We start from the raw sequence: 14,012 nt of genomic DNA, 5'->3' as shown, positions 1-14,012 counted from the left end.
GCTTTGTTTTCCTCTAAGCCCAAGGAAGCTGCTCCTGTTTTCAGCCCCGTGGGCCGTGTGGGCCAGCAGTCCTGTAGGGACCCCTCTAGCTTGAAGTTATGCAAAGCACTGATTTTTTTGACAAGTTTGCATGGAAGACCACTTCTAGTTAAGGTAAGTATCTGCTTGTAAGGAATTCACCTGTTTGCAAAGCAGGGTAGCACTGATCAAAGGCATAGCAAGCCAAAGCAGGAAACCATGGTAGAGACACCTATCATTTATTGATTTTTTTTTTGTTTTAATTTTCACCATGCGTATCTGAGACTCCAGACAGATTTTGCTATAAAAAATGAATAAATCCTTGAGCAGATGAATAGACAAAAAAAGCTGCCAAGGAACCAGAAACAACATTCCCCCTATCCTCTATGCATCTCACATCCTCCTCAGCAAAAAGCCTAAAGGAGATGCCTGCCCTGAAGGTTAGTTGACCTTAGCTGCTTTACAAGTGGAACAACATTAACTAACTTTGCTGCTGGAGCACATAAGAAACACCACCGGAGGTGGGATTTAGTCTTGGGTGCAGTGGGAGAGAGGGCTCAAGAGGCAGGTTGGTTCTGTGATGCCACTACAGTCCCATGAGGTCTGATGTCTGTCTTGTGCTAAGTCACAGGCTGGATGATGGGAATCTGGGAAAGGATGTGGTGGTGATCACAAGGTGAGCGTTTCTCAGAAATAGAAATAAAAACAAGCCTCTGAAGTGAAACCTCTCCAACACTGGACCAGCAAAGCTCATTGCTCTCTGGAATGTTTTCTTCAGAGGGGTTTGGCAGGGGCATTCTGCAGAGACCCCAGCCTTGCCACTTCCCGGTTGGCCCACACAATTTGGTGAATGAGGTACTCAGTCTCCTGACCCACTTCTGCCAGGCGGAGGTCAAACTCGGTCAAAGTCTTGTTGCCTGCCAGCCCATCAAGTAGCTGCTTCCCACCATCCTGCAAATGGGTAAGAAGGGGAGGTTAAAGGAGGAGATCCAAAAGTGAAGTGTGTTGCTCCATTTCCCACCTCCCCAGGGCAACGGCCCTGCTGCCAGTGGTGGGGAGCCCATGAGATGGTGCCAAAAGCAATGAAGTCCTTTGCCGAAGCCCAAAATGCTGCTCAGAGGAGAAGTACACAGGAAAGGAGTGTAACCTTATGCAGCACTCAGCGATATGACACATGCTAATGATTCCCTCTGGGTACCATGTCAGGAGTCCTCAAACTCAGACTGGTTAATACCATGGCTGGTGATGATAACCTGAGAGGAGTCTCTGCCCTCCCCTGTCCCCTGGTCCTCAGCTCACTGCTGGCTGGGGACAAATGGTGATGAGATTAGGACACTGCTCCTCATCTTGGCAGCGGGGGAGCCCCAGTCCTGGCAGTCTCCTGCCTGGATGCCATTTCCCAGGCTGGGCTGGCTTTCCTGGGGGAAACATCTCACGCAGCCAAAGCCCAGCCTGTATGGGACAAAAATACAATGTAGATAGCTGTAGGGAGGACACTCACTTTGGGGCATTTCCCTCCCTTACCTGAGGCACTGTCTTTAGAGACAATTTGACTTTCCCCCCCGCCATAGCCATTCTTTTTCTGGTACCAAATACACCTCCTGCCCCCATCTCCTCCATCCAGGCAGTCACCTCATCCCAACACCCTGCCTCTTAGACCTTCTGCTAAAAAGCAAAGGACAAAAAGGACAGGAAAGGAGTCTCTTTTTAATGGGATATGAAGGTCAGAATTTGATGCATCTCTAGCAAATATCCCTATTACGCCCAAAATAATACCACCAGCCCACTTGTTGGGCTGCTGTAGAGCTTCACAAATGGGTACCAGGAGAGCTTATCAGAAGGAAGATGCTAAGTGCAGATATTATTATTTAATAAGCAAAATCCTTCTCTCCTTTCCAACCCTTGCCCCCTTCTATCATTACACTCAAATGGTTTTCCACATCTAAGATCATAAACCTCAGAACTCACAAAAGGTTTTCTGCTATCAAATCCTTTTAAAACCATTGTCAAACACATCGATGTCAATATTCCTGCCAGCAGGGACAGCTGGTCCTGCTATCTCTTTATTGTGACAGTAAGAAAAACTGAGGCAGCGCAGAAAGTTTAAAAGCCGGCATGATTGCATTTGACTGTCTAGTTTCAGATTTCTAAAGCTCTTTTTAATCAGCAGAAGATAATTGGTCTGGTTTGTGGGCATGTTGCATACAGCAGCTGTTAGGGATGTAGTAAGATCTGTGGATGCTCCTCTGTCTAGAAAATGTAGGCCTGTGGTTTAGGAGCCACTCGTAAGCACCCAGATGTGACATTTCTGACCTACTGCACTGCTCTAGAGCTACAGAGTGAGTTAAAGGAGCAAAACAACCGAGACGATTTTCTAACAGTCTCCTCTGAGCGTGTGATGGACAGGAGAGATTCTGGGATGGGTGACACTATCTGTGTGCTGCTGACAGATGGCACAGCAGATCCAAAGCACAGAGAATATGAATAAGGCACTCGTCTCATACCACCTATTTTTATTATCTACTCCTACGTGTGTGAAGTGGCTGTGATTTTTCCCAGACATACTCCCCGATTTTCAGTTTCCTGGGGGAAAATCCCTTTCTGCCCAAAAGCCCAGAGCCTGGAAGACAGATTCAGCCTTGTGAACAGAGCTAGATATAATAAGTGAGAAAAATAAATGCCTGTGTGTGCACCTTTGACTTCCTGCTGTCTGCTAGAGTCTACTCCTTGCTCCCAACTGATTGTTATCGCACCAAGATTGCAAAGTGAAGGATGCATTTGCCTCTGTGGCTTCAAGGCAGGGCAGACTCAGCATCTGCTCTGCAAGGCCACCACGCAGGCTCACAAACTGCAGGGAGAAGGGGTTTCTCTTACCAGGCCCAGGTGGTTGCACGAGAAATTGATATTCGTCAGGGTGGTGTTCTGAGCCAGGACCTGGGAGAAAACCATAGCAGTTGGCTCTGACAGGTTATTGCTGCCCAGATGGATGGACTTCAGGGTGGTGTTGGTCAGCAGGGCATGGCCAATCGCCTCCCCGCCTTTGTCCTCCAGGCAGTTGAGGCGCAGATTCAGGGAGGTCAGGGTGGAGTTCTCAGCAAGGGCTTGAGCAAGAGCCTGAGCCCCCTCGTGATGGATCTGGTTGTTACACAGGTCAAGGGTTTCTAATCTGCTGTGGTTGATCAGCTTGCCAACAGCTTGTGCCCCCTTGTCCCTGATGAGGTTGTGGGACAAATTCAGCTCCACCAAGCATGGGTGATCCAGCAAGTTACGGACCAGCAGCCTGGTTTGGTTGTTATTCACTTTGCTTCGTGTCAGCTTGAAAACCTGTGGGGATAAAGGACAGGGACACTGAAACAGTCGGTGCTTTGGATTGAGCTTTGTGCAAGACCTCAAGGGAGTTAAGTATATGGTCTGCCAGACAGGATTCATCTCCCTGCACTTGGGACAACTTTAGCCAGTAGGCTCAAGTACTTGCTTTTATAGTGGGCAGGTACTTCCAGCAGGCAGGGCATGCCCACTGATGTTCCATGCCTGTTCTAGGGAGAAATGGTTAACCTCCTGGGAATACCTGTTCCTCTCCTATGACTCCATGTGACCTCTGACACAGGGGGCTAAATTAAAACAAGATAAAGCTGCCCAAACATCTGCAGAGAGTAACAGCAGAACTCACCCCAGATCACAGTTGAACACTGTCTGAATGAGCATGTGCACTGGTGGTAACTACAGTGCTCTTGGTGAAGGGTAATGTCCTGCATGACCAGGGCCCCTTAATAAACACAGCAAAGGTAATTTCTCTTCTGGAAGCCAAGCAGACAAATATTTCCCAAAGCACGTAAGTCTGTGTGGGGACTGTTCAGCTAGCTCACTCTGGCTGCACTTGCGATAGCATTGCCCACTGGTGCTTTGGAGGAGATGAGTGTCTGCACTGCAGTTACCACAGGACTGAAGTTGGTGTTAATGCCCCGAAAGAAAAGCCCTCATCACTCTACAGCAAATATATTTCCCTATGCTCTTCTTGTGGGTCTCTGCTCCGCTGGGGCATGTTGGCATGTGTTTGCTGAGTATAACTACTGAAAACTCCTCAGGAAATACTCTCTCTGGTCTTCTGCTCTCCTCCCTCCCTGCCTCCCAGAACTTTTGGGGAGTTGAAACAGGAGTGCCGCTTTCTCTTGTGCTACAGGGAACATGTTTTGTGGGAGCAAATATTCATCTCATCAAGCCTCTGACAACCTATTCTAACAAGAACATATACAGAACAAGATACTCAGCACTAGGCCAGCAAGTCATCATCTCTGCACTCTGCCAGGCTGCAACTTGAAAAAGGAAGGGTGTAGCCAGAAAGTTAAACTGGTCCCTGTGCTTCTATCCCCAAGCAATTTGAAGATCTAGCTGAGGAAGGAAGGAAGGTTCAGGTTTGGTTATGTTACTTTCAAGTTGTGGCACTTCTTCAAGGCAACAGCCAGGTTGCAGCAGTCCTGGTGGGTGAAGTCAAAGAGGTTCCATTCGAAGTTCATGCCGCAGTCCTTCATGCCATAAGTGAGATGAAGCTCTTCAAGGTGAGGGAGAGCAGTAATGAGGACTCCTATGTCATAGTGATGCATGGAGACCTCATCATCTCCAAAATCACTCCGTGTATCATCATCATCCATCTCCTCGTTTTGATCCACCTGAAGAGGTGGCAGGAACTGATCAACCTCCAGTTTCCGCACATAGTCTTTGCAGAGTGGGATGAGCTCTAGGACCTGGTTGGGGTCTGTGGAGTTAGGGATGAAACATTTCACAACATTCTCCAGGTGACGTTCCAAGAACATCTGTTTCCAGCTGCCTCCATAGTTGGAGATGTCACACACTTGCCAGCGCTCAGTGCAGCACCTCTTCCAGTAGTCCTCATCTCTTATTAGGTTGGCAGTCACTGCGAGTGGAACATCAGTGGAGAGCTTGTCCAGCACCTTTCTTTGGTGTTCAGGCAGAAGACGGTTCAAAACAGGGTTCTCTGGAGGGGATAAAAAGAAGGAGAGGTTGGCCTGGGCTGTAGGAACCACAGCTGGCACTGTGGTCCTGCCCAGGCCCCAGCTGTGTGCCCACACCCTCTCCTCTACTGATCCTGGCTCTCTCCTCAGTTGCCAGTGGCTGGTGCAGGGAGCTAAGCTAGCAAAAAATGTGTAGGATTCATTTCCTACATTCCTGTGTAGGATTTATAACTCTGACAATAAAACATCAGCATAATTTGGTTTACTCCCATAATATTTGGCAACTGCATCAGAAACTTAGCTCCTGGTTTAAATTTAGTTTGAATGCAATTTATATTCAGAGCAGGACTTCTGCTCCCAAGAGAACTAATTCAGCCTTGCAGTTATGGGAGAGTTTGGCTTGTCATTTGCTGAACTTTCTCCCTTTAGTTTCTAAGCATATTGAAGGATGACATTTGAGAACAACTTCAAGCAGTGCCTTTTTATCTTAACTCAGGTGTCTGTCTTACCCCAAATTAATTCCTGTTCCTTTCCACTGAGACACGCTCTTAGCCTTTAGGCCTACCTTGTTTGAATAAAAGTTCTTTTTTCCCCGGAGCTTTCTCCCTCAGTCTATTTCCCAATGTTCACCCTAATTCTTAGATGGCTTCTGTCTGGTCAAAGTTCTTTGTGGTAAAAAATGCCAAAGAAAACCATGTGTACTCACACCATGAATGCTTGGTAACATATACACAGTAGTACTGAGTAACAGAAATCCTCAGTGGAGGGCCCTATCTGTGCATGGGAAATCAGATTTTGAGACACAAAGTGGAGTTACCTTTATATTTCCTCTGTCTCTGTGGCATTTCCTTCCTAAGGACACCCAAAGTTTTACCACAGCTTCTTTCTGTAGTCTACTCTCCAGTGTCCTACAGCTGGCACTGCAGTGACCTTCTCTGCAGTGTCCCACAACACAAGCAGAGGTGGGACACAGAATCACGGAATCACAGAATGTTAGGCATTGGAAGGGACCTGGAAAGATCATCTAGTCCAATCCCCCTGCCGGAGCAGGAACACCCAGATGAGGTTACACAGGAATGTGTCCAGGAGGGTTTTGAATGTCTCCAGAGTAGGAGACTCCACAACCCCCCTGGGCAGCCTGTCCCAGTGCTCTGTCACCCTCACTGAGAAGTAGTTTCTTCTCATATTTAAGTGGAACCTCCTGTGTTCCAGTTTATACCCATTACCCCTTGTCCTACCATTGGTTGTCACCGAGAAGAGCCTGGCTCCATCCTTGTGACACTCACCCTTTACATATTCATAAACATTAATAAGGTCAGCCCTCAGTCTCCTCTTCTCCAAGCTAAAGAGACCCAGCTCCCTCAGCCTTTCGTCATATGGGAGATGCTCCACTCCCTTAATCATCTTTGTTGCCCTGCGCTGGGGTCTAGAACTGGACACAATATTTCAGATGCAGTCTCACTACCACACACGTGGGCAGAACTTTGCTCGGGCTCATTCAGGCCACAGCAGCAGGCAAGACGCAGCCACACAGCTCAGGGAATGGCATGAGGGTCCCCAAGACACCGAGCACACTGCTCTTGTATGTACGCACTGTAGGTTCAATCCATTTGGCATTTGGCTGGCTGACCAGATGATAAGACTGCAAGGGTGTTCCAGTTCAGACACCCAAGTACCATCAGCTCCTGGTAAGGCAGCACAGAGCTCCTCTGTGCTGTCCTACAGTCCCAATGTGGACACAGCCTTAGAATCATAGAATAATTTCATCTGGAAGAGGCCCTCAAGATCACTGAGTCCAGCCATAACCTATTTCTAGCACTAAACCATGTCCCAGAGAACTTCATGTATATGCCTTTCAAACACCTCCAGGGGATGGTGACTCCACCACTTCCCTGGGCAGCCTGTTCCACTGCTTCACAACCCTTTCTGTAAATAATTTTTTCCTAATATCCAATTTGAACCTTCCCTGGCCCAACTTGGGGCCATTTCCTCTCATCCTATCATTTGCTACTTGGGAGAAGAGACCAATACCCTCCATGCTACAACCTCCTTTCAGGTAGTTGTAGACAGCTATAAGGTCTCCCCTTTGGTCTCTGCTGACACTTCACTGAATCAGCCAAAAAAGACGTAGGCCCTTCCTTTGCCTTTCCCATTCAGTTCGTAGATGAGACACACTTTTTCTGTTTTGCTATGTTTCATGAGTCTACCTGCTTCAAAAGCACATCCCTTGCCTGAGGATATAGCTTGTCACATCACCATCAAAAGCCATGGAGAAAGCCTTAGACTGTGAGCACAATATATATATCCTGAGGTGGTAGCCCCTCTTAGCAAAGAGTAATTCTCCACCTCTTTGTACAGCGCTCAGCATAACAAGGCTCCATCCTGGATTGCTAACATAATGCATGCATGGATCAAGAGAAGGAAACAGCCACTCCACAGCCCCAGCCATGGCTGGGCTAGGTGGGTCCAGCAGAGCACGGAAGGAAGAGGACACGAGAGGACAAGGTCAGGGCAGTCACATCCTGGATAGCAGCCCAGATGTCTACGGCCATCCCTGGAGTGTACAAGCACATACTTAGCACTGAAGAGTTTGTTTAACTAGCTGCCTGAGGGGATGTTTCTCCCCATCTGTTCCTTTAGCAGGGCTGGGTACCACACTCTGCCTTTCGGGTGTATCTGCCTGCCTTGTTGACCCTCTGCTCCCTGGGACTGATGGTCTCCCTCCATGTGTTCCAAGGGAAACACACTCCCGCTTACTTCCAAAATTGTGAATGATGTGCTGGAGGCAGAGATCAGCGAGGCAGGGGACAGTGGCGAGGGACCACTCAGGATCCTCAATGACGCGATGTTCAGCAGCAAGGCTGGCTGGGGATGGATACAGTGAGGAGATGGCTCTGGCCCTGTCACCAGGTACTGGCTGCTGCATCCTGCTCAGGATGCACTTCTCCTTGAGGAGAAGCAAGAGGAAAATCTCTTCAGAGTCACCACCACATTTTCCAGCTGGGCTACCTGGAAAAGAAAAGGGTAAGTTTAGAAAGAGACCAGCGATAACAGTGGTCCGCTCACACTGCTTTCCTGTAATGCACTTGGCCCCTGCCCTTTGCCCACATCCTCTGCTTGGACTGGAAGCACTGCAGCAAAATAATAATTATTCAGCCTTATCTTTATACACATCCCTGTACAAAGAGGTCTCTAGGTACCACATGTAATAAGCAGATAATAATGTGGTGTTAATTGAGAGTGCTGCTGAAGAGGATGGGCAGGAATTGATTGCTTGCTGTGTTTTCCAATAAAAGAAATAGGCAAAGCCAGCAGGAGCTGGGTTTAAAGCAAAGGAAAACGATGGTTCTTTGCACTGTCTGCAGTTGAGCTGGGGAATTCTTTGCCACGGGATGTTGTGAGAGCCTGTGCAGGTTCCAGGACAAATCCATGGAAGAGAAACCCCTTGAGAATGTCTCAGTGCACAGAAACCACATCTGGCTCAACATGAGTTGAACACAGCTTGAGATGGGGAGAGTGCTGGAGGAAAGAAACACACATACTTGCATAGTTTTTCTGCTCTTCTCCAGGCATCTGCTTCTGGCCATGACCAAAAGTGGGATACTGGGCCAGAACATCCCCTGGTTTGACCCAATATGCCTGTTCTTATGACTCTTTGAAGAAAGATGCTTTGCAGATGAATACATTACATGTGTATTCATATTTTTTTCCTGCTTTTTCCAATTACTCTCCAGCTGAACTCCTTCCAGACATCCATTAAATAATGAGATGGGTCTGACCTGTTCAAACCGCACTTAGCCTAAGCAGATCTGAGCTAAAAGAATCACCCTGGAGCAGAAGGCAAGATGCCCAGTCCTATTAGCTCTGCAGATCTTTTGCAGACCAAAGTTTCTGATTTGCCATTTCCTACCCCAATCTCAGGACCAGCGTGCTCAGTTGTCAGAATCTCATGTGTATGGTTATTGTCTGAAGATCCTAATGGTTCCCTTTCCAGCCATATCAATCTGAAAGAAGCAGAGAAGACACTTGGAAGGTGTCTGCTTCTTGAGCTGTGGGTTCAACAGGAGTTCCCAGGCGTGGTGAGTATCTCCCAGGGCATAAAGACCCATGCTGATCCTTACTGGGGCTAACTGGGCAGTTAAAGACTGCAGGAAACCTAAAAGAAGCATGAGGCAGATGGATGGATGGCAATGATGTCAGAGGTGAGAACAGCTTCCTGCAAGACCAAGACGATGACTCAGGGCAAAAGTGGCCTTGCATCACAGTAGAATCAAAAGGATCCTGTGATAAAATCCTGCACAGAAGCTAAATGCCATGTAGTATCTTGTGCCACAGCATCCCTCAGCTGAACAGCGCTTTGATCCAAAACAGCTCCTCCATTGTGAAGGGCATGAGCCAGACAGTGCTCCCCAGATGACACATCTCAGATCCTTTTCCTGCACCAGGCTGCTCCCTTCTCTGCCCTCCCAGTTTGTGCTGCCTCCGCCAGCACAGGCCCCTCTCTCTCTCTGAAAGCTTCATGGCTGGCTTTGCTGGTGTTCCTCCCTCTGTTCCTTCCCCCTCCAAAAGACATCTGAGCCAGGGCCTGCAAAGAAACCAGCAAAAGAGGGAAGAGAGGAGATCTGTGAAACACTGAGAACTAGAAGAGATGAGCAAAATTATTTGTGCTGTACTGTGGCAAATGTATCAGCAAAGGCTTCTTCACAGAATCACAGAATGGTTGGGGTTGGAAGCGACCTCTGGAGATCATCTAGTCCAACCCACCTGCTAAAGCATGTTCATCTAGAGCAGATTTCACAGGAATGTGTCCAGGGGGGTTCTGAATGTCTCCAGAGAAGGAGACTCCACAACATCTCTGGGCAGCCTGTTCCAGTGCTCTGGAACCCTCAAAGTAAATAAGTTTCTCCTCGTATTCAGATGGAACTTCCTATGCGTCAGTCTGTGCTCGTCGCCCCTCATCCTATCATTGGGCACCAGTGAAAAGAGTCTGGTCCCATCCTCTTGACATTCACCCTTGAGATATTTATAATCATTGATGAGAATGCACTTGAAGCGGGTCTGAGGAGAGAATGAGAGACAGGAAAGCGTGGAGATGGCAGTGACAGGGCATCCTCCAGCACAAAGCAGGAGGATGAAGGGCACCAAGGGCAGGGAAGCTGAATTTCCTGTGAAACGTTGGTGTACGGATGACAAAGGCGAAGGCTGTAGAGAAAGGAAGCCTGATCTGGAGAGGAGTGGGTATGGAAGGGTATGGAAGGGGAAGGAATGGGCGACAGGCAGATGTGAGGACCAGGGGGCTTTCTCTGTGAAGCTCCCTGCCCCCAAAGGAGGGTGCTGTGATGATGGGCCACCATTGAGGGGAAAGAGAAGAGGTCTGACTCTCCACAGCACATTGACCCAGCTGAAATCCTGTTCTTGGTGCTTGATGGCTTCAGCAGAAGGGCGAAGCACAGCTGGATGGCAGTGAGGTGTCATTATTAGAGAAGTGATTGTGAAAAATGTTTTCTCCTTGCTCAGTCCTTTGTCCTATTCAAAAAGCATCTGTGTCACTCTGTCCCCCAGGCCAGTCACAGTTAATTGAAGCTTCTCATGGCTTTCCTGACCTTTTGGAAGCAATTGTTAAAGGCCAGTTGTTGGGGAAAGCCAGTGCAGCGTCAGCGGCCTAGGATTATTTCATGGTTGCATCATGCAGATGATCTGATTGCCAGCTTACTGATGGCAGATTGATTTTTAGAGGGTATATAACCTATGGCGCATGCAGGACTGCCAAAGGGGTTCCTTGAGACCAAGCGGGAGACACAGCTGCCCTCAGGCAGAGCCAAAACCCAGCTGTAGTAACAGTGCAGCCCCTCCATACATTCAGCGAAGCTTACTGAGCAAAGCTTGCCTGCAGTGGGAGGCCAGTTGGTGTGTGCTACCCAGCTGTGGGTCAGCCACAGCGTAGGGTGGCCCCAAAGGAGAGGCAGACAGCTCGGGTTGTCTGTGACCAGGCTGCTGAGTTTTCCCTCAACCTCACAGAATCACAGAACCACAGAACGGTTGGGTTTGGAAGGGACCTCTAGAGGTCATCTAGTCCAACCAACCTGCTAAAGCAGGTTCACCTAGAGTAGATTGCACAGGAATATGTCCAAGTGGGTCTTGAATGTCTCCAGAGAAGGAGACTCCACAACCTCTCTGGGCAGCCTGTTCCAGTGCTCTGGCAACCCTCAGATTTTCCTCATATTCAGATGGAACCTCCTATGCTTCAGTCTGTACCTGTTGCCCCTCATCCTGTCGTTGTGCACCACTGAAAGGAGTCTGGTCCCATCCTCTTGACACCCACCCTTGAGATATTTATAAACATTGATGAGATCCCCTTTCAGCTCCACAAGTCAGCTCGGCCGAATCCACCATTCCCACCCGGCATTCAGTGTGAAGCCAGCAAGAGCGAGGCTGCCGGTGTGCGACAGCCAGCCCGCCAGGTGTCTGAATCAGCCCCCCGCCTGTGGTGTCGGGGGGGGCTGAGTCTGTCACTGAGTCACCGCTCACATTGCAGCCATTTCCGCCGCCCCCAGCAAGGTGAGCACGCCCTGACGCTCGTCTCTGTGGACTGAGGGGTGCAGCCCACAGGGAAAGGGTCTCTTTCACTGCTGCATCCTCTCCGCCTTGGCTGCAGGAGTCTCACCCAGCCAGAGGTACCACATCCAGCCAGTTCCCATAGCTGGGTTTGCTGAGCGTGAATTAAACACCAGAGAAGCGTAATTCACTATCAGTCAGCCAAGTCGAGAGTGTTAATGCACACCACTTCCCGCCCACTCTCCATACACATGAGTCACCTACACTAAAAAGGTTTTTGCTAAACGATATACATCTAATGGGGTCATGTAGTAAACTCCCAGTTAACGTCATTTAAGACCCAGATTAGGTTGAAAAGCAAATGGTACTCAAACTTCCTAAAAAAACCCAAAAAACAAACCACACTTTACTTCCTAGGAAGAAGCTGACAGAAATCCACTCACACATCCAATTTACGCTGCTACGTAGCATGCCTAAAAAACCTTCAGTTTTGATCTGGAAATAAAAGATTTTTGTGCTTTTGCTTCACACCAAAGCCCAGAGAGACCAAAAAAGAAGAGTTGCACAGAAACCAGTGACCTTTGGCTGATGCCTCCTACCAGCAAAGATCCAAGAGATGAAACAACTGTAAGCACTACTATTTACTGGAGAGTTTGTAAGTGCAGGAGAAATTCTTTCTGAGGATGTTTACACTCCAGCCGAGATCGCATTCACACTGAAGATCAGTCTACACAGAAACTGAGGAAATTCTCAAGTCACTGCAGTAGCACCCTGAAAATGCCAGCTGTTCTACAGGCGTCCTGGCCTTTGTGCTGTCACCTCTGGTCTGGGCAGGCTAGTGGGGATGTTGGCAAGAGATCCTGAATGCTGGCTAACACTGCTGATCCCACTGCCACCTGCAGGGACTTGTCATGCTTCCTTGCACTTGGAAAGGCTGATGGTAAGCGTGCATTAGGACAGCATATTGCAGGCTCATCAAGGAGCTGAGTCTCTGCAATGGGCTATAAGTAAGTTAAAAAAAAAAAAAAAAAAAAGGTGTGTCAAATGAGGAATCTATTTAGCTTCAGATATAATGGATTTTGTCTGTAATGGGATATCAGCCAGAACAAGGCCAGTCGGCCATTTGAGAATATGGTTAATGTCATCACTGTAATCCAGGCGATGTGAAGGGCCAGCACTGGGGTCCTGGATATCTGTCAACACACCAGACCCGTGCCCAGGTGAGGGCCACTGCCCAAAAGAGGTGTCAGAAACACAAAAGCGTTTTAGGACCTGATCATTTCCCACTGCAGCCCTGGCCACTCTGCACAGCTGGCTCTGTCCTGTCAGCCCCTGGAGACTCAGAGAGGAGTCTCTCGGCCCCAGGAGGCCAGGAGAACTTCTTGGTGCTCAACACCCCCCCTCCCATCCCCCCCAGCTTAGCAGCCCAGCTCCACAAAATGCCAGTGGTGGGATCCTATGCTCCCTCCTCCTGATGAAAGTCCTCTCCAAAGCCCCCAAAAGGGAGGAAAACTCATTACCCTGGCCGCTTGATCAAAAATAAGACCTCCGAACTGCCCGGGGGGGCGGGTGTCCACCGAGGCGAGGTCACCGCTGGGAGGATACCGGCAGTCCCCGGCAATGCCGCGGGCGCAGCCTCGGGTGAAACTCGCGGGGTCGCCCCTTGGCCCTGGGGGTTTCGTTTGCCGGCTCTGCCGGCGGTCCCTGCCCACGGCTGCGGAGAAGCGGGTATGAACAGCCCGGCCGCCCCCCCTGGTCCGGCCCAGCTCCTCACCCGCCGCCGGTCGCTGGGGACGCGGCCGTTGCCGGGGCGGTGGCTCTGGGCGGTCCCGGGGCTTCGGCGGGGGCGGACCCGGGGCGTGAGGAGCCCGTCCGGGGCGGGCACGCGTGGTAGCCGGAGGATGGGAAGGTCGTGGGGGAGCTGGTCCCACGTCGCGTGGGAGGGTCGCGGGTGGGTCCCCTCAGGGCCGGCACTCCGGAGCAGAGCAGGGGTGCGGAGGGATCGGATTTGGGATCTTGCTCCCCTTTCACCCCGCCCTAACGAAGCTGCTGCAGCCCTGCGCTGGGCCGTGGTGGAGGCCCTCTTTTCCGGCATGGAAGCATGTGAGCTAGCCACAATGTCCCTCTCACTCCACACTGGGGTGCTGGTGGGGACATTTGCCGAAGTTTCGTACAATCCCACAGCGGCAGCTGCTGTGGCATCTCGGCAGCATGGAAAGAACAGGGCGAGCAGTGCTCTGTGAATGGTTAGGTACCAGTATTCAAATAGCGAATGCTTTGCTGTGCTCAGGATACTTGGTTTGTTGCACATTTGTATTTTAAAGCTCACCAGTATTTGCAACAACTTACTTACCAAAGATATACTGTCAGTGCCCGAAACTGGCTTGGCCTCACTTTTCAGGGCCATTATCCCTGAATGACAGATCATAAGCAGGTCTGAAGGGGAGGAGAACAAATCTGAGAACCCCA

At 49.7% G+C, this 14,012-nt stretch overlaps 1 protein-coding gene across 1 annotated transcript; it reads right to left on the bottom strand.

The window, feature by feature from the left end:
* Positions 1-253: 253 nt before the first annotated feature.
* On the bottom strand, positions 254-13,373 carry TCTE1 (t-complex-associated-testis-expressed 1). The gene is made up of 5 exons (XM_071806132.1): positions 13,318-13,373; positions 7,746-7,997; positions 4,446-5,011; positions 2,893-3,342; positions 254-969 (listed from the first exon to the last, which is right to left on the bottom strand). The coding sequence occupies exons 2-5, from the start codon at positions 7,912-7,914 to the stop codon at positions 793-795; spliced, it is 1,362 nt and encodes a 453-aa protein (XP_071662233.1). The 5' UTR covers positions 7,915-7,997; positions 13,318-13,373; the 3' UTR covers positions 254-792.
* Between the last annotated feature and the right edge of the window lie 639 nt (positions 13,374-14,012).

This window comes from Patagioenas fasciata, chromosome 3, assembly GCF_037038585.1.
Source record: "Patagioenas fasciata isolate bPatFas1 chromosome 3, bPatFas1.hap1, whole genome shotgun sequence".
Classification (NCBI taxonomy): domain Eukaryota; kingdom Metazoa; phylum Chordata; class Aves; order Columbiformes; family Columbidae; genus Patagioenas; species Patagioenas fasciata.
This window is presented reverse-complemented; position numbering and strand designations above follow the sequence as displayed.